Source organism: Mesoplodon mirus (assembly GCF_964341445.2).
Source record: "Mesoplodon mirus genome assembly, chromosome: 4".
Lineage (NCBI taxonomy): Eukaryota > Metazoa > Chordata > Mammalia > Artiodactyla > Ziphiidae > Mesoplodon > Mesoplodon mirus.
This window is the reverse complement of record NC_138979.1, coordinates 126,242,293-126,268,937: the sequence shown is the minus strand read 5'-3', so window position 1 is coordinate 126,268,937 and position 26,645 is coordinate 126,242,293. Positions and strand designations below refer to the sequence as shown.

Below are 26,645 nucleotides of genomic sequence, written 5' to 3'. Positions count from 1 at the left end.
AAGTTCCTTCAGGAAATGAAGATAAAGTGTGGGTGGCAGGGTGTCTCAGTCTCACTAGTAAGAAGGTCTAAGCTATATAAATTTCAAGTCTCTAAAGGTAGTTATGAAATTATGATATTAATACATGAAGTGAACTTAGTAAAGTTAATACTCCTCAAGAGGGAGCAGTTTTCTCACTACTTAGCTGTTTGAAATGTTTTATGTCACGATAAAACCAATTTGTCATCAAGACTATGGTGTCTTATGCTTTTTTCCTTTCTCTCATAGTGCATACATTTGCTGTTTTTCATCAGATTCTCCTTTCCTCTCCATCTGATGTTATTGTATATTTACAGATCTGCAGATATGCTGCAGAATACAAAATTGCAAAGCACTAGCATAGATCATAGTCAGGCATCATACTAATAATCAGAACAAGTAGTTCTTAGAAAAAATTATGGAGAAGAGTTCCTAATTGGAATGAACATTTTTCTTGTTGCCTCTAATATCTCGTGGCTAATTATTATGAACACAATTGTCAGATGAACCTAGAATTGACTCGTATCACATTGATACACTGATTCTCTTAATAATGAAATAATATAGGCTCAAGGTGGGTCCTAAATGCAGCCTTTTCTACTATTAACGTTATACATGCGTAGCTCTAGATTTGGTATATTTTACGGTTAGCTTTTCAGAACAGGTGCAGCAGTGGCAAAATCTCAGGTACTACAATCCAACTGCAAGCTACCCATGAGAAAGCGTTTGTTGAAGGGGCAAGCACATGTATCACTAATGTTATTCCTCTGTTCTCCCTGCTAACTCTATTATTATAAACCACCAGGGGATAGAAATTGACAAGAATTGAAATGCTCAGCAGGATTCCTTAGCCCATTCAATCCCTTGCTGGCTCCAAACAGTGTTGGGAAGAATTGCTGTGGAGAGTGACTAGCACTCATACATTCACTATCTTCACACCATGCTGAATTTTTCTCTAATGGGTCAGTTAATCTATATATTTGGAATATAGCTCTGGAATGGATGACAGCTTCTTTTTTTAACCCTTAGCCCCATGAAATGGTAGAAAGAGAATGGAGAGGTGATGGCCCTTTAAACATATTTTCAGGTGTTTCAAAAAGAAAAGAAAAAGAAAATGACTCTGTCTAGTATCTATATATAAAAGATAAGTGGGTTTGGAATTTTATTCACACAGTTTGATGTGTCAGCAGAACTATCTTAAGGAAACTTAGACTGAAAAAATTCAGATGTATTGTAACGTGTTAGTGTGTTCCTTTTAATACCTCTCAATTGACCAAAATATAAACAAAGGGTTTTTAAAAAAATCAAATTCCCTGGGGAAAAAAAGACTTTTCCTTCATTATCTCTTTTACCATCCATTTTTATTACAAAATAATTAAGGAGAGTTTTGTAGGAAATTTACAGCAATGCATGGTTTTACTTAATGTCATTTTAAAGATTATTTTATAATATTTGAATTGTTTATATGTTAATATCATTCCAACTTTCTCCCTTGTTTTATGATTTATTTGTTGATATATAACTTGAAAGAAACTATACTTTTCAGCTTAGAAAAAATTTGGAACAAAATTTCACATGGTATCATTCTTAAAATTGTGTTTTTTTTTTTTTTTTTTTTTTTTTTGCTGTACGCGGGCCTCTCACTGCTGTGGCCTCTCCCGTTGCGGAGCACAGGCTCCGGACACACAGGCTCCGCGGCCATGGCTCGCGGGCCCAGCCGCTCCGCGGCATGTGGGATCTTCCGGGATCGGGGCACGAACCCGTGTCCCCTGCATCGGCAGGCGGACTCTCAACCACTGCGCCACCAGGGAAGCCCTAAAATTGTGTTTTTTGAAAGGGCAGTCTGGAAAGAGATAGATAGTTTTTGTGATTAGGGATTTTTTTTAGATGAGCACTGGAAATCTAGGAAAAGTATAAAAGTATGTGTTGTAGGTTTCAAGGTCTTTTTTGTGTGGTATTCTGAAATAAAAATGTGTTAAAGGCATAATACTTTATATTACATGTTCACTAATTTGATCAGTAAGTAATATCAAAAATGCTGTATTGGGCTTCCCTGGTGGCGCAGTGGTTGAGAGTCCGCCTGCCGATGCAGGGGACACAGGTTCGTGCCCCGGTCCGGGAAGATCCCACATGCCGTGGAGCGGCTGGGCCCGTGAGCCATGGCCGCTGGGCCTGCGCATCCGCAGCCTGTGCTCCGCAACGGGAGAGGCCACAACAGTGAGAGGCCCGCATACCACAAAAAAGAAAAAAACAAACTGTATTTTTAAAAAAGATACTTTAGTAAAAATACTGAGTTTTGTTTATTTCTATGTTGAAATAAAGTGAATAATGTCTCTTTAGCTTAGAAATTTTAACTCTATAATATATAAATTATTTTCTCCAAAGGCCCAGATGGTTTTTAGGGATATTGGTATTCATTAAAAATTAAATTATGCCACCAAATATTGAGGACTTTTCTATATATAAATCTGGAAATTAGGTAACATTAGATATAAGTTTTAGAGAGTAAAGATCACTAAATTTTATCCTGTGCATGATAGTAATTTGATTACTGTTATTTAAAATGATATTCTCTGATTATGAGTAATATGTTAATATGCATTACTGAAGGGTTATCAAAATATCATACATTTGAAGTTAAGAATATATTTAAACTTATACTCATCTGAATTCTCCTTAGAAAATAGTTGTGCGAGAACCGATGCTGTTTTTACTCCTTACCCTGGGTTTAAAAGTCATGTAAAAGGTAAGTATCCATTATATAATATCTTCATCACTGGCAGAAGCTTATTCTAGATTATAAGCAAAATGGAATAGAAATCACTTTCCTATCTAAATTTTATTTATTTTAAAACAAATCAAAAACTCTTGCCTTTCTTTGTACTTGGGTTTGTGGTTATGAAAAGAACATAAAGTACTGTTAAGGAGAGAGACTTTCTGATTTTTGAAATGTAAATTTAATAGGCTCAAAAGTTTCTTAATTTAGTTTCTAGAGTTGTGAATACATATGGACCACAGACTAGATCTGAAGGAATTCAAGGGTCCGGTCATAAACCTAACAGCATGCTCCGCGATTGTGGTAATCAGGCTGTAGAAGAACGACTACAAAACATTGAGGCTCACTTGCGATTGCAGACAGGTAAGCAGAGTGCTGGGCAGTGTCCTGTAATATATCTTTGCAAGTGGTTAAAGAAATTCGATTCACTTAGTCACCAAGTTTTCATTGAGCAGCTGTCATGTACAAAAAACATTGTTCTGATTGGTACAAAAATGAAGAAAGCATAGTCCCTGCTCTCAAGGAATTTACAGTTCATGTGTTTACGCCCTTCTTCCTCCTCTTACACTTCTCAACAATATCCTGACACTCTCAGTTTATTAAAATCATAGCTGAAAACTAATGTAGTTCTTTTCCTGCCATCAATTTCATAACTTAACCATGACCATCTCTCATTCGTATCCCCCACTGTGTTGGTAAAAAGTATTAATAAGTGTAACCCTAGCCCTTTAAGATCTTCCAGTGAGGATAAGCATATAAATAAATAAGTGCCATTGGGGACTAACATTTATTAAGTGACTGACTAAATTCTAAGTGCCAGTCACTCTGAAAGTATTATACGTATATCAACTCACTATTTAACAGCACCCTTGTGAGATGTTGGTGCTGTAATCATTGTCAGATAAAGGAACTGAAGTTTTGAGAGCAGCATGCCCAAGGTAGTAAGTGGCAACTACAAATCAAAGTTAGATCTTAACTGGCTGCAAAGCCTCAGTCTCCCGATTTAGTCACCAGATCCTGTTGATTCTATCTTCTAAATATCTGCAAAAAGCACAAAGGCATAAAATATGGTTCAGGGAATTTCTGAGTCCAGTCTATCTGGTGTATTTGTGGATGGAGGGAGAAGATGATAAGAGAATGAGTAAATCTTTGAGGATAGTAAGAGATTAGCATTAAAATTAACTCCCTTTCTCAGAACTAGATGCATTTACAATACAAACTGTATAACAGGATTGACTGGTTTATTAAATCTAATAGTATCAAGTAGTTAATTTTGAAAAGTTATCTGTTGAATGCCTACTATACACCAAGCACTGTTTTAGACAGGAGGGATACTGAGATGTAGTCACAGTTCCTGGCGTCAAGGACTTTATAATCTGTTTGGGAGAAATATTAATAGCAAAGGGGGATGTTAAAGGGGCTGTGAGGGAAGGGTATGGTGGGGCACAAGGAGCCTCCATGTGAAGATTCAGGCAGTGCTTTGTTGACCCAGTGAAGCTTGAAATGGTTCTTGAAAGGTAGGGAGGTGAGGCAGAGGATGTTCTAGGTAAAGGGAGCAGCAAGAGCAGAGTCAGGTGAGTAAGTTACTCATTTTACTTTATTCGAAAGCAAGAACAACCAAGATCCTAAAATTTAAAAATTCTCAAAAAAATTCCCCCATATTTCTAGAGTTTTTATATTTAACAACTTGATACTTTTGATATGAAAATTTACCCATATTCTTTAATTGCATAACGATTGTTTAATCATATATTTGTTCATTTAGTAAATATTGAGCACCTGTTCAGTCTATGCACTGATGCTTCCTAGGTTTGTGTAGTGTACAACCTGCACAGCCATACCCAATGAACAAAACATAAAATTCTGCCCTCTAAGAGCTTACATTAGAGTGGAGAAACAGGCAATAAATAAGCAAAATATACAGAATGTCAGGGGGTAGTAATGGTTTGAAGAAAAATAAGGGAAAAAAGATAGGGAGGGAGTGCTAGGTAGGGGGAGGTGGTAGTACTGGTATTTTTTAAAGTGTGGTCAGAGAAGGCCTTACTGATATGGTAACTTTTGAGCCAAGACCTGAAGTTGGCAAGTGCAAGCCTCGTGAATACAGAGGTAGAGAGAATCACAAGTGCTAAAGTTGTAAGAGTACTTGGCCTAGTTGAATAACAGAAAAATGGCTGAAATGGTATGAATGTGGGGAGAATGTCCAAATTGTATAGGATCTTGTAGACTATTGTAAAGGCTTTGGTTTTTAATCTGAGTGAAATGCGAAGGTGTTGGAAGGTTTTGAGCAGAGAACTAACACTGAGTTACATTTTAAAAGGATTGCTGGCAGCTGTGTTGCGAACAGACTTTATGTGTGCAAGGCAGAAACAAGAAGACCAGTTTGGAGGTTGTGATAATCCAGGGAGAGATGATGGTGGTCTAGACCAGAATGTTTGCATTGGAGGTGCTAAGAAATGGAAGGATTTGGGATATAATCATAATCTTGAAATTTGAGTAACATTAATTTTACCATACCCCTGCCTAGAAAGTTTGTTAGTTAAGAATTATGGTATTTTATTTTATTTATTTTTTTTTTTATTTTTTTTTTTTTTTTGCGGTATGCGGGCCTCTCACTGCTGTGGCCTCTCCCGTTGCGGAGCACAGGCTCCGGACGCGCAGGCTCCGGACGCGCAGGCTCAGCGGCCATGGCTCACGGGCCCAGCCGCTCCGCGGCATATGGGATCCTCCCAGACCGGGGCACGAACCCGTATCCCCTGCATCGGCAGGCGGACTCTCAACCACTGCGCCACCAGGGAGGCCCAAGAATTATGGTATTTTAAAGGAACCTGCATGCCCTTTTCCATAGTGGCTGTATTAATTTACATTCTCACCAACAGTGCAAGAGGGTTCCCTTTTCTCGACACCCTCTCCAGCATTTATTGTTTCTAGATTTTTTGATCATGGCCATTCTGACCGGTGTGAGGTGATACCTTATTGCAGTTTTGATTTGCATTTCTCTATGATTAGTGATGTTGAGCATCCTTTCTACCATATGACCCAGCAATCCCACTACTGGGCATATACCCTGAGAAAACCATAATTCAAAAAGAGACATGTACCACAGTGTTCATGGCAGCACTATTTACAATAGCCAGGACATGGAAGCAACCTAAATGTTTATCGACAGATGAATGGATAAAGAAGATGTGGCACATATATACAATGGAATATTAGCCATAAAAAGAAATGAAATTGAGTTATTTGTAGTGAGGTGGATGGACCTAGAGTCTGTCATACAGAGTGAAGTAAGTCAGAAAGAGATACAAATACTGTATGCTAACACATATATACGGAATCTAAAAAAAAAAAAAAAGGTTCTGATGAACCTAGGGGCAGGACAGGAATAAAGACGCAGACATAGAGAGTGGACTTGAGGACATGGGGAGGGGGAAGGGTAAGCTGGGACGAAGTGAGAGAGCGGCATGGACTTATGTACACTACCAAATGTGAAATAGATAGCTAGTGGGAAGCAGCCACAGAGCACAGGGAGATCAGCTCGGTGCTTTGTGTCCACCTGGAGGGGTGGGATAGGGAGGGTGGGAGGGAGACGCAAGGGGGGGAGATATGGGGATATCTGTATACGTATAGCTGATTCATTTTGTTATACAGCAGAAACTAACACAACATTGTAAAGCAATTATACTCCAATAAAGATGTTAAAAAAATATATGGGTAAAGCTCCTTTTAAATGTTCTTCTGGGTTAAAGGAGAAAATATGGCATGTAAGGAGAAGTATAAATTGAAGAAAATGATATGACATATTACAACCACTGAATTGAATTGTCAGTTGTCACTATGCATTTTCCTCCTCCTAAATAACTGTCAGAGTCTGTCAGAGATACAAGTTCTATACAGGAACTATTCAATGTCTTGTAAAATGAATTTAACATAAAACAAAATGCCTAGCAACATAGGAAGCATAAATGGGGCTTGGGGAGAGGAGAAGTGTAGTATAATAATATATCCCATAGAGTATATTATGAAAATGTTTGCTAAAGATTTCATTCTGTCTTACTCTTGTTAACTTATTTTCTTAAGTTTAAATAATTCCCATTCTTTTGCATAAGTGTCTTGGCATGGTATTTTAAGAATAAAAATTGTAAGAAGAAAGAATTATCCATGGTATCTCAGAATTTTTTTTAATGTATTTAGGTGGTCCGGTGCCAAGAGACATTTATCAGAGAATTAAAAAACTTGAGGACAGAATCCTTGAATTGGAAGGCATCTCTCCTGAATATTTTCAATCTGTAGTAAGTATAAGTGTCTGTAAGAAATAAATGTTATTTTAGGATTCATTATCACATAATTCACTCATCGATCTGCTGTGTGCAAAACACTGTTTTAATAGTTCAGTGATGAATGAACATAGTTCTGAGTAAAGAGTTACCTAGTTCTTTAAAGATTGTGATTTTGAATACTGTATTATAGACTCAATTTTTTTTAAAGGGTTACTTTTATGGTACATTACCCAAATTCTCAAACTTAAGCCATTTTTGTGGCATAATAAATCAGCCTGAATAGTGGTGAGTCCTGTCACTCTGAACTTGCTATCTTGTAAAACAAAGACTGTCTCTGGGACCTTGTTCTCTGTTGTCCCTTCTGTCTCTTTAATCTCTCACTCTCCACAGACTCCTTCCCTCAGCTCATACACGATTACATTTCTCCCCCATACGAAAGAAACACACACCTCAACCTGCCACCCTATCTTTTTCTTTACCCTAACCACTAGACTTTCTGAAAGACTAGTCTATATTTGTTTAATTTCTCAATTCTAGAATTTATTTATTCATTCATTCTTATCCCTTTTACCAACAGTAAAAAAACAATTTGTGCTGATAAGCATCTTCTTTGTCATATCAGCATGTTTAAGACAAGCTATCCTGAGCTCCTTGTGTTAATTTCTTCAGTCTTCTGGGGTGATTATACATAACACCTGCCTTTTCTGGGGCTTAGTGTTTGTTTGTTTGTTTGTTTTAAAGCAGTGCCATATTAGAACTAAAGTAAAAGTGAAAAAAAATTTTAATTTACTAAATTTTTAATAAAATTTACTGAAACTCCTGTTTCTGAAATATTATGTAAGATAGCTCAGTTAGCGTGGATCATTATAAGTCACTGGTGAAAATGCGCTTAGAATTATTTTAGGAATAACAGCAATCTTTCCAGTTTCAAATTGGTATTAGAGTAAGGTACAAAAGAAGGCAAGTTGAATAACCAAAGTGAGCAGTGAATCTTAAAGCTCAATAATTTAGAGACTTTTAGTGATTTACTTCCTTCAAATATAAAATGATGTCTATTAAAGTACTGAGGGCTGAAGCAAGGATTAAATGAGATAATACCAGTCAAGCACCTAGCCTGCTGTCTAGCACATGGTAAAACCTCAGTAAATATTAGCATTTATTTAATTTCAAAAACCATCTATGAAGTAGCTGTATAAACATGGATAAGTCATACAATTACAATTATCTTCTTTAATTTTAGAAGATTTGTTGGTTGTTTTACATAATTACAAAGGTCTTTCCACTTCTAGGATTATTCTTTGTATCTTCCTAGAAAACTTCATAGAGATTGTATGCCTTTTCCTACAACAGTACACCATAAGGTTTTCCCATTCAAGCTGCCTTCATTAAGAAATCCCTAGGCAGATTATTTTTTCTAGTTCAATTTCATACCTTGTTAATATAATTCCTGTTAACAATAGAGCTCATCTTACAAGAAAGTATCGTAGTATTAGATGCCTCAAGTGAGATCTTGCCCCATCATTTATCTTTTCTCTCTGATTCTGATTTTAAAAGCTTAACATACACCGATCACTAAATTTAGTTAACAAAAGAATAAGCCCTTTAAATCATAATCTTATTTTGGGGGATCCATTTTACACAGGATAGAATGTTTAGAATGTTTGATTAAGGAGGTAGAAATAGATTGTAGAGGACCTTAAATGCTGTCCCCAGAAGTTTAAAGTTTAAATGCTATTGAAATCATTTGAGCAGGGAAGGGACTTGTGCAAGTGCTATCTAGAAGATTTATCTGTTACTGTTCTGGGAAATATATGAAAAGGGAGAGACTGAAAATAAGGAGACAGTATTATACTAGTTTAGATGTGAACTGAGATCCTGAAACAAGGACATGAGAGTGAGACTAGAAAGGATTAGTGCCATAGACAGTAGGAAAGAAAAGTTGGCAAATATTGATAATTGATTGGATATGGAAAGAGACATGGAGCAAGAATGAGTCCAGTTTCTGGTTGGAAAAATTATACCATCATTGGTAGAAATAAAGTCTGGAGAGAGAGATTTTTGGGTGAAATGTGAACTTGGAGTCATAGCAGGATATGCAGATAGAAATATCGGGTAAGCTTTTCAAAATGTAGGACTTACACTTGAGATAACTGGGAGAGACAGTGTAGAGGTGAGAACATAGAATTGGTAAGAACACTGAGACTGTCAGAGGCCTAAGGTCTGAAACTAACTTCAGGGGCAGGAAGTGTGATAAATATAAACAGGATGGCATGGATGCGTTGGGTTGTCATATCTAACAAAACTAGTGCTTTAAAAGAATAGTTCCAAATATATTAAACAATCTGTATTTGATTAGAAGGATCACTTCTGGATTAGTATCGGAAATGACATACCCAAATTAATACCGAGCAACAAGCACAAAACACTGACATGGTTTAAACATTCAGACTGACTCTGTCCTTAAGGCCTATGAATATGTATGGTACAGACCCAAAGGCAAAGATTTCATACCCACCCTTCCATAACAGATGAATGTGCCATCTCTAGGAGCTGCGCTTCTCGTTCAGAATGGAGCCAGCTTTAGGGTTGTCCTTGCACGTGAGAGGAGATGAACACATACCCTGCAGACGACATAGCACATTATTCACCGCTCTTACCTTCCTCTTGCTGGGAGTACACGTATGGCAATTGCATAGTTTTACGTATCTATTCCTCAGAAGTCTATGGAAAAGACTAGATATGTAGCTTCTAAAGTTAGAAAGTAAGGGAAAATTGAGCCCATTAAATTTCCTAAGGATTGAACTTTTGTTAGAAATTGAATTTATGAAAAGTTTTTAACTGAAATGTGCCTAATCCAGGTTCACATGTAGATGAATTCTAGACACAGTTGGATAGAGATTATTTTGGGTAACCTTGAAGCACAGCATATGAAAAGGGAAACATTAACAGAGAAAAGATATAAATTGTATTTGGTTCCTAAAAAAAAACTAGATTATGTAAAGTTCTTTTCATTTATGAAACAGACATAAAACTCCAAAAAAAGTTAATGTATGTAAAGCACGAATTAAAACAAAGTTAGTATTTGTTGCACGTTTTAATGTAGTAGTTCTAAAGATCTTTACCCATCACATTCAACATGGAAAGATTTGAATGTGGTAATGTTTTAAAATTTTTAAGGGCATTGCTTACAGACCATTTAAAAGATACAATTTTATGAGTATTTCCAGAGAATTACTTACTGATTTTAAATTATGACCCTTGAAAACAGTAAGTGTAATGTTCTTCACAGGTATATTTCCACAGCACTTTGTTCATTTTATAGCACTTATCACTTATAATTATATGTTTACACATCTATTTTTCACACTATATTTTCAGCCTCTGAAGGGCAGGAACTGTGTCTTGTTCATCTTTGAACACAGAGTGTAGTAGGCATGGAATAAATGTGCGAATGAATGGATAGGACCTGGCTGATAGTTAATTATTGGACTTTTAAAGTATGTTAACTTTGTTCGAAAGCACTGACTAGGTGGAATCTTAACTCTAGTCTGTAATGGTTAAGTCCCGGTTCTAAAGGGAAGTGTGGGTAGAAAGGAGCCCTGAAGGCCATGTCAACTTCATGCATGCAGGCCACTTACACGTGAAGGTCATGGTGGGCCTGTAGCATGAGGTGAACACGTGGGTCTGGCTGGAAAATTAAATTGCAAACACATTTTGGAGGGCCTTGAAGGTCACATTAACCTGTTTGTAATTCCAGTGTCATTGGGGCACAGCTAAGTCTTTGCGAAAGAAACCTAGAATGGGTTTCTGATGACATTGTGAAGTTGTGAGTTGGAGAGAGTTTGGAGTCAAAGAAAGTAGTTTAGGAAACATGTCATTGTCCATACCAGGGAGAAATGAAGGTCTGAATCAGGGCAGTGGGACTAGAAGGGAAGAAACATTTAAGGCACTCCACCTGTAACCCTTAGCAATTGGTTACCCTTTAAAACTGATTAGAAGTAAGGAAGGGGGTTGGTCATGAAAAAGGCCTCCTTAACACTGAGTTTCCTTAGAGCATGGGTTTTCTGAACCTCATGTATGTGTTTAATCACCTTCTCTTTGGGACACAGGCATTATAAATGTAGCTATAAATTACCTGCTAACTTAAAATAGTGGGAGAGTAGAGACAATTTTTAATTATCTCTGTCCAGCTGTTTAGGGTGTTGTGCTCTCAAATATTTTCTCTCAGGTACCAAGACTTGTTAAAATTTCTGCCTTTTACATTGAGATTTCCTTGTACCCAAACAATAAATGTTAAAGCTGGTCCAGTGTATCCACAACAGATATGTTTCTAAGTGTTCAGCGTGTTGAAATATTCTGCTCAGACCTAAAATAAGCCCCCAAAGGCCGCATTTTACTGTTTTTAAGTCATTGAGCCACTGATGTCCTTTTTCTAATACTTCTCACTTTGGTTTCATGGTATATTAATAATCTGATTGCTCAGTGACATGGAAACTGTCCATATTTTACAGATTAAACTGTTAGGAAAACAAGGGGAAGTATATTTTCATCAGGATGTAAAAAACCACCTTGTGGGAAGGTAGGCGACTGAGTAGTGACCAAATTAAACATTAAGCCCTTACCTGCCCATAGGCCTGACCACAGGTATCCAGCTCAGTTTGGCACAGGAAGGAGCATGTTTATATAGGCGTTTTCTTCCCCATATTTAATAATTCCAACACTTAACTGATTTCCCACTTATTAGAAACTACTGATAAGAGGCATACCTTAGTATTCTTTGAAAATAGCTTTTGACACAAGGAAAATCAGAATTTTTACTTTCTCTTCTAAATCTCAGTGGTCACAAATGTTCAAGAGAAAATTTTGCCACCTATGTTGACAGTTTCTTTGTCAGATGTACTAATATACTAATTTTCCATTCAAGAGCTTGTGGTTCTATGAAACTAAGAACAAAGTCTAGAAATAATTCATTAGGTCAGGGTTTAAAAAACACACAGCAGTGTGTTGGTGAGAATGTTATCAGCTTCAAGTAATAGAAGTTTATACTCAAACTGGTTCTAACAGTATGCAAATAATCTTATAAAATGTGAAGTTCAGCAGAATGCAATCTTCAGGGTAAATTGATTTACTGGGCTAAATCATGATTGTCAAAGAACTGAGCTCTTTCCCCTCTCAGCTCTGCTTGGTGTTGGCTGTTTCCCCAGGCAGGTGGCAAGATAGCTACAGTGCTTTCTGGTGTCCTAACCAGATAACAGCAGTGTCCAGAAGAACTGCGTCCTTTGAGGGCTTTCTCTTAGAAGTGAGGAAGTTTTTTCCAGAAGTTCTCCCCCTAATCCCCAGCTGACTCTCCTAATTATTGGCCAGAATTGGGCCCATGCCCATTTTGGTCACTGACAAGACCAGTGGGGTGGAATCAGTATTCCTCTGAGTCACATAGAGGAGCAGTAGACAGCTGCTCACTTAGACAACCACAGTGTCCATTATAGTCAATCAAGGGTGTGTGTTTTCACCCCTTTGCCTGGTGTTCCAAATTCTGTTTCCCTCTGTCTATTGCTGCTTCACTTGTTCAGTATCCTGGGATAGAAATGTTAAAGAAAGGAAACTAAGTAGGAAATCCACAGAGCAACTCTTTCCACAATCACTCAGCCTCATTAGAAGGTGGGAATTAATGGGAAAGTGTGTGTAGTCAGGGACAAGCATGTTGCTGTGATGTTACTATTATATACCTTTAATATCATCTCTGGAGGGGAACTTCCAAAGTAGAAAAAGGCAGATATTAGTTACAGATAGTGCTAGGTGAGTTTGTGGGCTTTATTTCTGCCAGGGTTCTCCTTATTTTGTTCACTATTCTATAAAGGAAAATTGTTTAGATTTTCTAAGCATTGATTACTTATTATTTTTTTACTTTTAATCTAGAACTTTTCTGGAAAAAGAAGAAAAGTTCAACCACCTCAAGTAAGTTACTACATTTTTATTTTGTTTCTGAAATAGTTTGATTGGTTTTATACCTTTCTTATTAATAAAAGTTTCTACTGTGGTTGCAGACTTGGTTGTGGTTTTAAGGACTAAAAAAAAAAAGAGCAACATAAATTAATGTGTTGAATTACAGAAATAATTTTATTTTAAGGGTGTGGAATGACTCAGATGGGCCAAGTAAGTATTAAAATCTATCCAGATGTTAATTGTAGAAGAAAGTATCAGTTACAAAATGCTGAAAAATAATAAATGCTCAAGTAATTTAAATCTCATCCCTTCACTTCTGCCCCATTTTTTGATTGGGATGTTTGTTTTTTGCTGTTGAGCTGTGAGAGCTGTTTATATATTTTGAATATTAACCCCTTATCAGTCATGTCATTTACAAATATTTTCTCCCATTCAGTAGGTCTTTTTGTTTAGTTGATGGTTTCCCTTCCTGTGCAAAAGATTTTAAGTTTAATAAGGCCTTATTTGTTTATTTTTGCTTTTATTTCCTTTGTTTTAGGAGACAGATCCAAAAAATTATTGCTGATTTATATCAGAATGTTCCACCTATGTTTTCCTCTGAAAGTTGTATGGTTTCCAGTCTTACATTTAGGTCTTTAATACATTTGGAGTTTATTTTTGTATATGGTGTTAGAAAATGTACTAATTTCATTCTTTTACATGTATCTGTCCAGTTTTCCCAGCACTACTTATCAAAGAGGCTGTGTTTTCTCCATTGTATAATCTTGCCTCCTTTGTTGTAGATTAATTGATCATAGGTGTGTGGGTTTATTTCTGGGCTTTCTATTCTGTTCCATTGATCTACATGTCTGTTTTTTGCGCCCGTACTATACTGTTTTGATTACTGTAGCTTGTAGTACAGTCTGAAGTCATAGAGCCTGATTTCTCCAGCTCTGTTGTTTGGCTGTTCAGTCTTTGTGGTTTCATACAAATTTTAAGATTATTCGTTATAGCTCTGTGAAAAATGCCATTGGTATTTTGATAGAGATTGCATTGAATCTGTAGATGGCCTTGTAATATGGTCTTTAAAAAAATTTTATTATTATTATTTATTTATTTATTTATTTGGCTGTGTTGGGTCTTCGTTCCTTCACATGGGTTTTCTCTTGTTGCATGAGAGGGGGCCGCTCTTGGTTGCGGCGCACAAGCTTCTCCTTGCAGTGGCTTCTCTTGTCGCGGAGCACGGGCTCTAGGCACATGGGCTTCAGTAGTTGTGGCTCGCGGGCTCTAGAGCGCAGGCTCAGCAGTTGTGGCGCACGGGCCCAGTTGCTCCGCGGCATGTGGGATCTTCCCGGACCAGGGCTTGAACCCGTGTTCCCGGCATTGGCAGGTGGATTCTTAACCACTGTGCTACCAGGGAAGCCCAATATGGTCTTTTGAACAATATTAATTCTTTCAATCCATGAACATGGTATATCTTGTCATCTGTGTTGTCTTCAGTTCCTTTCATCAGTGTCTTATAGTTTTTTTTTCTTTTACAACTTTATTGGAGTATAATTGCTTCACAATGGTGTGTTAGTTTCTGCTTTATAACAGTGAATCAGTTATACATATACATCTGTTCCCACATCCCTTCCCTCTTGCGTCTCCCTCCCTCCCACCCTCCCTATCCCACCCCTCCAGGCGGTCACAAAGCACTGAACTAATCTCCCTGTGCTATGCGCCTGCTTCCCACTAGCTATCTGCCTTACATTTGGTAGTGTATATATGTCCATGCCTCTCTTTCGCTTTGTCACAGCTTACCCTTCCCCCTCCCCATATCCTTAAGTCCATTCTCAAGTAGGTCTGTGTCTTTATTCCTGTTTTACCCCTAGGTTCTTCATGACATTTTTTTTCTTAAATTCCATATATATGTGTTAGCATACAGTATTTGTCTTTCTCTTTCTGACTTACTTCACTCTGTATGACAGACTCTAGGTCTATCCAACTCATTACAAATAACTCAATTTCGTTTTTTTATGGCTGAGTAATATTCCATTTTATATATGTGCCACATCTTCTTTATCCATTCATCCGATGATGGACACTTACGTTGTTTCCATCTCCAGTCTATTGTAAATAGAGCTGCATTGAACATTGTGGTACATGACTCTTTTTAAATTATGGTTTTCTCAGGGTATATGCCCAGTAGTGCGACTGCTGGGTCATATGGTAGTTCTATTTTTAGTTTTTTAAGGAACCTCCATACCGTTCTCCATAGCGGCTGTACCAATTCACAGTCCCACCAGCAGTGCAAGAGTGTTCCCTTTTCTCCACACCCTCTCCAGCATTTATTGTTTCTAGATTTCTTGATGATGGCCATTCTGACTGGTGTGAGATGATATCTCATTGTAGTCTTGATTTGCATTTCTCTAATGATTAATGATGTTGAGCATTCTTTCATGTGTTTGTTGGCAGTCTGTATATCTTCTTTGGAGAAATGTCTATTTAGGCCTTCTGCCCATTTTTGGATTGGGTTGTTTGTGTTTTTGCTATTGAGCTGCATGAGCTGCTTATAAATTTTGGAGATTAATCCTTTGTCAGTTTGCTTCATTTGCAAATATTATCTCCCATTCTGAGGGTTGTCTTTTGGTCTTGTTTATGGTTTCCTTTGCTGTGCAAAAGCTTTGAAGTTTCATTATGTCCCATTTGTTTATTTTTGTTTTTATTTCGATTTCTCTAGGAGGTGGGTCAAAAAGGATCTTGCTGTGATTTATGTCACAGAGTGTTCTGCCTATGTTTTCCTCTAAGAGTTTGATAGTTTCTGGCCTTACATTTAGGTCTTTAATCCATTTTGAGCTTATTTTTGTGTATGGTGTTAGGGAGTGATCTAATCTCATACTTTTATATATCCCTGTCCAGTTTTCCCAGCACCACTTATTGAAGAGGCTGTCCTTTCTCCACTGTACATTCCTGCCTCCTTTATCAAAGATAAGGTGACCGCATGTGCATGGGTTTATCTCTGGGCTTTCTATCCTGTTCCATTGATCTATCTTTCTGTTTTTGTGCCAGTACCATACTGTCTTGATTACTGTAGCTTTGTAGTATAGTCTGAAGTCAGGGAGCCTGATTCCTCCAGCTCCGTTTTTCTTTCTCAAGATTGATTTGGCTATTCAGGGTCTTTTGTGTTTCCATACAAATTGTGAAATTTTTTGTTCTAATTCTTTGAAAAATGCCAGTGGTAGTTTGATAGGGGTTGCATTGAATCTGTAGATTGCTTTGGGTAGTAGAGTCCTTTTCACAATGTTGATTCTTCAATCCAGGAGCATGGTATATCTCTCCATCTATTTGTATCATCTTTAATTTCTTTCATCAGTGTCTTATAATTTTCTGCATACAGGTCTTTTGTCTCCTTAGGTAGGTTTATTCCTAGATATTTTATTCTTTTTGTTGCAGTGGTAAATGGGAGTGTTTTCTTGATTTCACATTCAGATTTTTCATCATTAGTGTACAGGAATGCCAGAGATTTCTGTGCATTAATTTTGTATCCTGCTACTTTACCAAATTCATTGATTAGCTCTAGTAGTTTTCTGGTAGCATCTTTAGCATTCTCTATGTATAGTACCATGTCATCTGCAAAGAGTGACAGCTTTACTTCTTCTTTTCCAATTTGGATTCCTTTTATTTCCTTTTCCTCTCTGATTGCTGTGGCTAAAACTTGCAAAACTATGTTGAATAAGAGTGGTGAGAGTGGGCAGCCTTGTCTTGTTCCTGATCTTAGTGGAAATGGTTTCAGTTTTTCACCATTGAGGACGATGTTGGCTGTGGGTTTGTCATATATTTCCTTTATTATGTTGAGGAAATTTCCCTCTATGCCTACTTTCTGCAGGGTTTTTATCATAAATGGGTGTTGAATTTTGTCGAAAGCTGTCTCTGCATCTATTGATATGATTGTATGGTTTTTCTCCTTCAGTTTGTTAATATGGTGTATCACGTTGATTGATTTGCATATATTGAAGAATCCTTGCATTCCTGGAATAAATCCCACTTGATCATGGTGTATGATTCTTTTAATGTGCTGTTGGATTGTGTCTGCTAGTATTTTGTTGAGGATTTTTGCATCTATGTTCATCAGTGATATTGGCCTGTAGTTTTCTTTGTGACATCCTTGTCTGGCTTTGGTATCAAGGTGATGGTGGCCTCGTAGAATGAATTTGGGAGTGTTCCTCCCTCTGCTATATTTTGGAAGAGTTTGAGAAGGATAGGTGTTAGCTCTTCTCTAAATGTTTGATAGAATCCACCTGTGAAGCCGTCTGCTCCTGGGCTTTTGTTTGTTGAAAGATTTTTAATCACAGTTTCAATTTCAGTGCTTGTGATTGGTCTGTTCATATTTTCTATTTCTTCCTGATTCAGTCTTGGCAGGTTGTGCATCTCTAAGGATTCTTCCATTTCTTCCAGGTTTTCCATTTTATTGGCATAGAGTTGCTTGTAGTAATCTCTCATGATCTTTTGTATTCCTGCAGTGTCAGTTGTTACTTCTCCTTTTTCATTTCTAATTCTATTGATTTGAGTCTTCTCCCTTTTTTTCTTGATGAGTCTGGCTAATGCTTTATCAATTTTGTTTATCTTCTCAAAGAACCAGCTTTTAGTTTTACTGATCTTTGCTATTGTTTCCTTCATTTCTTTTTCATTTATTTCTGATCTGATTTTTATGATTTCTTTGCTTCTGCTAACTTTGGGTTTTTTTTGTTCTTCTTTCTCTAACTGCTTTAGGTGCAAGGTCAGGTTGTTTATTTGAGATGTTTCCTGTTTCTTAAGGTGGAAGGTATTGCTATAAACTTCCCTCTTAGAACTGCTTTTGCTGCATCCCTTCGGTTTTGGGTCGTCGTGTCTCTGTTGTCATTTGTTTCTAGGTATTTTTTTATTTCCTCTTTGAATTCTTCAGTGATCACTTCGTTATTAAGTAGTGTATTGTTTAGCCTCCCTGTGTTTTTTTTTTTTTTTTTTTTTTGCAGTACGCGGTCCTCTCACCGTTGCGGCCTCTTACGCTGCGGAGCAGACGCTCCGGACGCGCAGGCTCAGCTGCCGTGGCCCACGGGCCCAGTCACTGCGTGACATGCGGGATCCTCCCAGACCGGGGCACTAACCCGCATCCCCTGCATCGGCAGGCGGACTCTCAACCACTGTGCCACCAGGGAAGCTCTGTGTTGTTATTTTTTACTGATCTTTTCCTGTAATTGATATCTAGTCTCATAGCATTGTGGTCGGAAAAGATACTTGATACAATTTCAATTTTCTTAAATTTACCAAGGCTTGATTTGTGACCCAAGATATGATCTATCCTGGAGAATGTTCCATGAGCACTTGAGAAAAATGTGTATTCTGTTGTTTTTGGATGGAATGTCCTATAAATATCAATTAAGTCCATCTTGTTTAATGTATCATTTAAAGCTTGTGTTTCCTTATTTATTTTCATTTTGGATGATCTGTCCATTGGTGAAAGTGGAGTGTTAAAGTCCCCTACTATGAATGTGTTACTGTCGATTTCCCCTTTTATGGCTGTTAGTATTTGCCTTATGTATTGAGGTGCTCCTATGTTGGGTGCATAAATATTTACAATTGTTATATTTTATTCTTGGATCAATCCCTTGATCATTATGTAGTGCCCTTCTTTGTCTCTTCTGATAGTCTTTAAAGTCTATTTTGTCTGATATGAGGATTGCTACTCCAGCTTTCTTTTGGTTTCCATTTGCATGAAATATCTTTTTCCATCCCCTTACCTTCAGTCTGTATGTGTCTCTAGGTCTGAAGTGGGTCTCTTGTAGACAGCCTATGTATGGGTATTGTTTTTGTATCCATTCAGCCAATCTGTGTCTTTTGGTGGGAGCATTTAGTCCATTTACATTTAAGGTAATTATCAATATGTATGTTCCTATTCCCGTTTTCTTAATTGTTTTGGGTGTGTTATTGTAGGTCTTTTCCTTCTCTTGTGTTTCTTGCCTAGACAAGTTCCTTTAGCATTTGTTGTAAAGCTGGTTTGGTGGTGCTGAACTCTCTCAGCTTTTGCTTGTCTGTAAACGTTTTAATTTCTCCATCAAATTTGAATGGGATCCTTGCTGGGTAGAGTAATCTTGGTTGCAGGTTTTTCTCCTTCATCACTTTAAATATGTCCTGCCAGTCCCTTCTGGCTTGGAGAGTTTCTGCTGAAAGATCAGCTGTTAACCTTACGGGGAGTCCCTTGTGTGTATTTGTTGTTTTTCCCTTGCTGCTTTTAATAAGTTTTCTTTGTATTTAATTTTTGACAGTTTGATTAATATGTGTCTTGGCATATTTCTCCTTGGATTTATTCTGTATGGGAGTCTCTGTGCCTCCTGGACTTGATTAACTATTTCCTTTCCTATATTAGGGAAGTTTTCAACTATAATCTCTTCAAATATTTTCTCAGTCCCTTTCTTTTTCTCTTCTTTGTCTGGGCCCCTTATAATTCAAATGTTGGTGCGTTTAATGTTGTCCCAGAGGTCTCTGAGACTGTCCTCAGTTCTTTTCATTCTTTTCATTCTTTTTATTCTTTATTCTTCTCTGCAGTAGTTATTTCCACTATTTTATCTTCCACATCACTTATCCGTTCTTCTGCCTCAGTTATTCTGCTATTGATCCCATCTAGAGTATTTTTAGTTTCATTTATTGTGTTGTTCATCGTTGCTTGTTTCATCTTTAATTCTTCTAGGTCCTTGTTAAATGTTTCTTGCATTTTGTCTATTCTATTTCCAAGATTTTGGATCACCTTTACTATCATTATTCTGAATTCTTTATCAGGTAGACTGCCTATTTCCTCTTCATTTGTTAGTTCTGGTGGGTTTTTATCTTGCTCCTTCACCTGCTGTGTGTTTTCTGTGTTCTCATTTTGCTTATCTTACTGTGTTTGGGGTCTCTTTTTTGCAGGCTGCAGGTTCGTAGTTCCCGTTGTTTTTGGTGTCTGTCCCTAGTGGCTAAGGTTGGTTCAGTGGGTTGTGTAGGCTTCCTGGTGGAGGGGACTAGTGCCTGTGTTCTGGCGGATGAGGCTGGATCTTGTCTTTCTGGTGGGCAAGTCCACGTCTGGTGGTGTGTTTTGGGATGTCTGTGACCTTATTATGATTTTAGGCAGCCTCTCTGCTAATGGGTGGGGTTGTGTTCCTGTCTTGCTAGTTGTTTGGCATAGGGTGTCCAACACTGTCGCTTGCTGGTCATTGAGTGAAGTTCAGTGCTGGTGTTGAGATGGAGATCTCTGGGAGATTTTCGCTGTTTGATATTATGTGGAGCTGGGAGGTCTCTTGTGGACCAGTGTCCTGAAGTTGGCTCTTCCACCTCAGAGGCACAGCACTGACTCCTGGCTACAGCACCAAGAGCCTTTCATCCACACGGCTCCTCAATTTGGGATGATTCGTTGTCTATTCATGTATTCCACAGATGCAGGGTACCTCAAGTTGATTGTGAAGCTTTAGTCCGCTGCTTCTGAGGCTTCTGGGAGAGATTTCCCTTTCTCTTCTTTGTTCTCACAGCTCCTGGGTCTCAGCTTTGGATTTGGCCCCACCTCTGTGTGTAGGTTGCCGGAGGGCGTCTGTTCTTCGCTCAGACAGGACAGGGTTAAAGGAGCAGCTGCTTCGGGGACTCTGGCTCACTCAGGCTGGGGGGAGGGAGGGGTATGGAGTGTGGGGCGAGCCCAGGTACGTGGGGAGTTTCTTGCCTTTTGGGAGGTCTGAGGTCTTCTGTCAGCATTCAGTAGGTGTTCTGTAGGAGTTGTTCCACGTGTAGCTGTATTTCTGGTGTATCTGTGGGGAGGAAGGTGATCTCCGCGTCTTACTCTTCTGCCATCTTCCCCGGAAGTCTTGTTTTATAGTTTTCTAAGTACAAGTCTTTTACCTCCTTTGGTAGGTTTATTCCTAGGTATTTTATTCTTTTTGATGGAATTGTTTCCTTATTTTCTTTCTAATAATTCATTGTTAATGTGTAGAATTCAACAGATTTATATATATTAGTTTTGTATCCTGCAACTTTACTGAATTCATTGATTAGCTCTAGTAGTTTTTTGGTGGCATCCATAGGATATTCTGTGTATAGTGTCATGTCATCTGCAAACAGTGACAATTTTATTTCTTCCTTTCCACTTTGGATTCCTTTTCTTTCTTTTTTTTTTTATTGCTGTGACTAGGAGTTACAATACTATGTTGAATAAAAGTGGTGAGAGTGGACATCCTTTTATCTTAGAGGAAATGCTTTCAGGTTTTCACCATTGAGTATGATGTTAGTTGCAGGCTTGTCATATATGACCTTCATTATCTTGAGGTATGTTCCCTTTATGCCCACTTTCTGGAGAGTTTTTATCATAAATAGATGTTGAATTTTGTCAAAAGGTTTTTCTGCATCTATTGAGATGTTCATATGGTTTTTATTCAGTTTGTTAATGTGTATCACATTGATTGATTTGCAGATATTGACAAATCCTTGCCTCTCTGGGATAAATCCCACTTGATCATGGTATATGATCCTTTTAATGTATTGTTGAATTTGTTTTGCCAGTATTTTGTTCAGGATTTTTTTTTTTTTTTTTTTTTTTGGTGGTACGCGGGCCTCTCACTGTTGTGGCCTCTCCCGTTGCGGAGCACAGGCTCCAGACGCGCAGGCTCAGCAGCCATGGCTCACGGTCCTAGCCGCTCCGCAGCATGTGGGATCTTCCCGGACCGGGGCATGAACTCGTGTCCCCTGCATCGGCAGGCAGACTCTCAACCACTGCGCCACCAGGGAAGCCCTGTTCAGGATTTTTGTATCTGTGTTCATCAGTGATATTAGCCTGTAATTTTCTTTTTTTGTAGTATCTGTCTGGTTTTGGTATCAGGATGATGATGGCCTTGTAGAATGAGTTCGGAAGCTCTGCAGTTTTTTGGAATAGCTTAAGAAGGATAGGTGTTAATTCTCTAAATGTTTAGTAAAATTCACCTCTGAGGCCATCTTGTCTTGGATTTTTGTTGTTGGGGATTTTTAAAATTACTGATTCAATTTCATTACTGGTAATTGGTCTTTTCATATTGGTATTTTCTGTTTCTTCTGGGTTCAGTATTGGGAAATTGTACATTTCTAGGAATTTGTCCATTTTGGCATATAGTTTTTCATAGTAGTCTCTTATGATTCTTTGTATTTCTGTGATGTTGGCTGTAACTTCTCCTTTTTCATTTCTGATTTTATTGATTGGGCCCTCTTTTTTCTTGATGAGTCTAGCTAAAGGTTTACCTATTTTGTTGATTTTTTTTTAAGGAAATGACATTTTCTTGATTTTTGTTTCTATTTTATTTATTTCTGCTCTGATCTTTATGATTTATTTCCTTCTACTAACTTTGGGTTTTGTTTATTCTTTTTCTAGTTGCTTTAGGTGTAAGGTTTAGGTTGTTTATTTGAGGTTTTTGTTGTTTCCTGAAATAACCTTGTATTGCTATAGATTTCCCTCTTAGAACTGATTTTGCTGCATTCCACAGATTTTGGAATGTTGTATTTCGTTATCATTTGTCGGCAGGTATTTTTTTTATTTCCTCTTTGATTTCTTCAGTGATCCATTGGTTAATTAGTAGCATATTGTTTTTTTAGTAGCCTCCATGTGTTTGTCTTTTGCAGGTGATTTTTTTGTTTGTTTGGTTGTTGATTTCTAGTCTCATAGTGTTGTGGTTGGAAAAGATACTTGATATGATCTCAATTTTCTTAAATTTACCAAGGCTTGTTTTGTAGCTTAGCTGTGATCTATCCTGGAGACTGTTCATGTGCACTTAAAAAGAATGTGTGTTCTCCTGCTTTCAGAAGGAATGTTCTCTGTATATGAATAAGTTCTTCTGGTCCATTGTGTCATTTAAGGCCAGTGATTCCTTATTGATTTTCTGTCTGGGTGATCTGTCCGTTGATGTAAGTAGAGTGTTAAAGTCCCCTACTATTATTGGGTTACTGTCAATTTCTCCCTTTATGTCTGTTAATATTTGCTTTATGTATTTAGGTGCTCCTATGTTGGGGTGCATATGTATTTACAATTGTTACATCTTTTTCTTGGATCGATCCCTTGATCATTATGTAATGTCCTTCTTTGTCTCTTGGAACAGTCTTTATTTTAAAGTCTATTTTGTATGATATAAATATTGCTACTCCAGCTTTCTTTTGATTTCCATGTGCATGGACTACCTTTTCCCATCCTTTCACTTTCAGTCTGTGTGAGTCTTTAGATCTGAAGTGAGTCTCTTATAGGCAGCATATATAGAGGTCTTGCTTTTTATCCATTTAGCCACTTTCTTTTGATTGTAGCATTTAGTCCATTTACATTTAAAGTAATTATTGATATATCTGTTCTTATTGACATTTTGTTAATTGTTTTGGGGTTGTTTTTTGTAGGTAATTTTTGTTTGCTTTTTTTTTCTTGTGAGTTGATGACTATCTTTAGTGTTATATTTGGATTTGTCTTTCTTCTCTGTATGTATCTATTACAGATTTTTGGTTTGTGGTTACCATGATGTTTTTATATAGTAGACTATATATATATATATATATATACACACACACACACACATATATATATACATGATTGTTTTAAGTTGTTGATCTCTTATTTCAAATGCATTTTAACAACCCTGCATATGTCCTCTTCTTTCCCTCATGATTACTGTTTTTGATGTCATATTGTTACATCTAATTTTTTTGTGTGTCCCTTAATTGTTTATTGTGGATGTTAGATGATTTTTACTACTTTTGTCTTTTAACCTGCTTACTATCCTTTGTGCATGGATGATTTACTACCTTTACTGTATGTTTCCCTTTATTGATGAGGCTTTTCCTTTTGTAATTTTCACATTTCTAGTTGTGGCCTTTTGTTTTTGCTTCTAGACATTCCTTTAACATTTCTTGTAAAGCTTATTTGGTGCTGCTCAACTCTTAGCTTTTGCTTGTCTGTAAAGCTTTTGATCTCTCCATCAAATCTGAACAAGAGCGTTTCTGCATAGAGTATTCTTGGTTGTAGGTGTTTCCCTTTTATCTCTTTAAATATATCATGCAACTCCTTTCTGATCTGCAGACTTTCTGCTGAAAAATCAGCTGATAGCCGTATGGAAATTCCCTTGTATGTAACTTGTTGCTTTTTCCTTGCTACTTTTAACTTTAATTTTTGCCATTTTAATTACAGTGTGTTTTGGTGTGTTCCTCTTTGGGTTAATCCTGAGTGGGATTCTCTGTGCTTCCTAGACTTGGATGTCTGTTTCCTTTCCCAGATTAGGGAAGTTTTCAGCTATTATGTCTTCAAATATGTTCTCAGCCCTTTTCTCTCTTTTCTTCTAGGGCCCCTATAATGCAAACATTAGTGTGCTCAGTGTTGTCCCAGAGGTCTCCTGAGCTGTCCTCATTTCTTTTCATTCATTTTTCTTTTGTTTGTTCAGCATCAATGATTTCCACTGTTCTGTATTCCAGCTCACTGATCCATTCCTCTCTTTCGTCTACTGTTGATTCCTTCTAGTGTATTTTTCATTTCAGATATTGTATTCTTCATCTCTGTTTGGTTGTTCTTTATATTTTCTAACTCTTTGTTAGTAATTTCTAACTTCTCTCTCTGTGCATCCATTCTTCTTCTGAGCTCTTTGGTCATATTTACGATCACTACCTGAACTCTTTCTCAGGTAGATTTCCTGTCTCCACTTCACTTAGTTCTTCTTCCAGGGTTTTATCTTGTTCTTTTGTGTGGAACATGTTCCTTTGTTGTCTCATTTTGCCTGAGTTGCTGTTTTTACTTTTATGTGTCTGGTGGCTGGTTATGTTTCCCAACAGTGGAGAACTGGCCTTTTGTTACTTGAGCTATATGCTCTAGGAGTTCCCCCTATGAGGGCTGCATGGGTCCTTCTGTTGTGGCTGGCTATGTGGATGGTCTAGTAGGCTTTGTTGGCCCCTAGTCTGGTTGGCTGCCAAGCCCTGCCTTGTGTGGAGGCTGCCAACCACAGGTTGGTGGGACTGGGTCACAAGGTGGCTGACTGCAGAACCCCAGGTAGCCCTGGAGCTAATTTTGCCCCACTGGTGGCTGGAGTCAAGGTCCAGAACACTCCAGGGCTGTTGCCTGCACATGGTGGGTGAATCCAGGTTCTGCAGCTAGTGCTGGCCTACTGGCAGGCAGAGCCGGGTCCTGGAGTCTTAATTCTATGGCCAAGGCGACCCAGAGCTAGTGTTGGATCACTGGTGGGTGGGGCCGGTTCCTGACACAGTTGAGTGTGGCATTCAGGACATCCTGAAGCTTGTGTTGGCCTGCTAGTGGGCAGGGCCAAGCTGGTCCCAGTTTAAGGTATGGCCTACTGGTAGGCAGTCTGGGTATGCAGGCTGTGGAGCCGTGGTTTTCTTGTGGTTGGTGTCTGTCCCTTGGTGGGTGAGACTGGTTCAGAGGTTACAGTGGGCTTCCAGGGCAGGGCTGGGACCCAGGGGATTCTGGGACTGGTGCCTGCCCACTTGTGGGTGGAGCTGGGTCCTAGGTCCTCTGGTTGCCAGGGCTGTGTCCAGAGGTAGCCATGGGCTGAGGAGGTCTTAAGGCAGCCTGTCTGCTGGTGAGTGGGGCTGTGTCCTGGCCCATTTAGTTGCTTTGGCCTGAGGCATCCCAGCACTGGTGCCTACAGGCCGCTGAGCCAGGAAGGGGCTGGGTCCTGGGGCTAATAATCTAGAGGGAGGATTCCACAATGCCACTTGCTAGCACCAGTGTTCTCTGCATGTTAGACCAGGCTTCTAAAAATGGCTGGCCCACCAGCCAGTGGCTGTGTAACCAGGGTGAGCTGCAACTACTTTCTGTCTCTCTGGACGACTCTGCAAGAGCAGAAGGTTGGTCTGACCCAGGCTTCTGTCAAATTACTGATTCTACTCTGGGTCCTAGGGCATGTGAAATTTTGTGTGTGCCCTTTAAGAGTGAAGTCTTTATTTCCCCAACCCTGTGGGATTCCCAAAAGCCATCCCTGCTGGCCTTCAAAGCCAAATGCTCTGGGCTGGTCTTTTCTCTGCGCTATATGTTGGTTGTCTTTTAATTTATTGATGATTTCCTTTGCTATGCAAAAGCTTTTAAGTTTGATTAGGTCTTGTTTGTTTATTCTTACTATTACTTCTTTTGCTTTGGGAGACTGATCTAAGAAATTGCTGTGGTTTATGGCTGCAAAATGTTTTGCCTGTTTTTCTTCCAGGAGTTTTATTGGTGTCATGTCCTATAATTAGGTCTTTAAATCATTTTCGGTTTACTTTTCTATATGGTGTGGGGGAGTGACTTGATATACATATAGCTATCCAGCTTTCCCAGAACCACATGCTGAAGAGACTGTCTTTTTTTCTTTTATTTTAACATCTTTATTGGAGTATAAGTGCTTTACAGTGGTGTGTTAGTTTCTGTTTTATAACAAAGTGAATCAGCTATACATATACATATATCCCCATATCTCCTCCCTCTTGCATCTCCCTCCCACCCTCCCTATCCCACCTCTCTAGGTGTTCACAAAGCACTGAGCTGATCTCCTTATGCTATGTGACTGCTTCCCACTATCTATCTATTTTACATTTGGTAGTGTATATAAGTCCATGCCACTCTCTCACTTCGTCTCAGCTTAACCTTCCCCCTACCTGTGTTCTCAAGTCCATTCTCTACATCTGTGTCTTTATTC

General features: G+C 38.3%; 1 protein-coding gene and 1 long non-coding RNA gene across 3 annotated transcripts in view; one reads left to right on the top strand and one right to left on the bottom strand.

Moving 5' to 3' along the window:
- The window catches only part of MBIP (MAP3K12 binding inhibitory protein 1), a 43,452-nt gene that overhangs the window by 6,342 nt on the left and 10,465 nt on the right, over positions 1–26,645 (top strand). For both annotated transcript variants that reach the window (XM_082617797.1, XM_082617796.1), the window contains exons 5-8: positions 2,699–2,764; positions 3,005–3,157; positions 6,986–7,083; positions 12,988–13,026. In XM_082617797.1, coding sequence (XP_082473923.1) covers positions 2,699–2,764; positions 3,005–3,157; positions 6,986–7,083; positions 12,988–13,026 — 356 coding nt within the window. The remainder of the gene's footprint in view (positions 1–2,698; positions 2,765–3,004; positions 3,158–6,985; positions 7,084–12,987; positions 13,027–26,645) is intronic.
- The window catches only part of LOC309802337, a 104,132-nt gene continuing 86,607 nt past the window's right edge, over positions 9,121–26,645 (bottom strand). Inside the window, exon 5 of the long non-coding RNA XR_014293765.1 lies at positions 9,121–9,692. This is a non-coding gene — a long non-coding RNA (uncharacterized lncRNA). The remainder of the gene's footprint in view (positions 9,693–26,645) is intronic.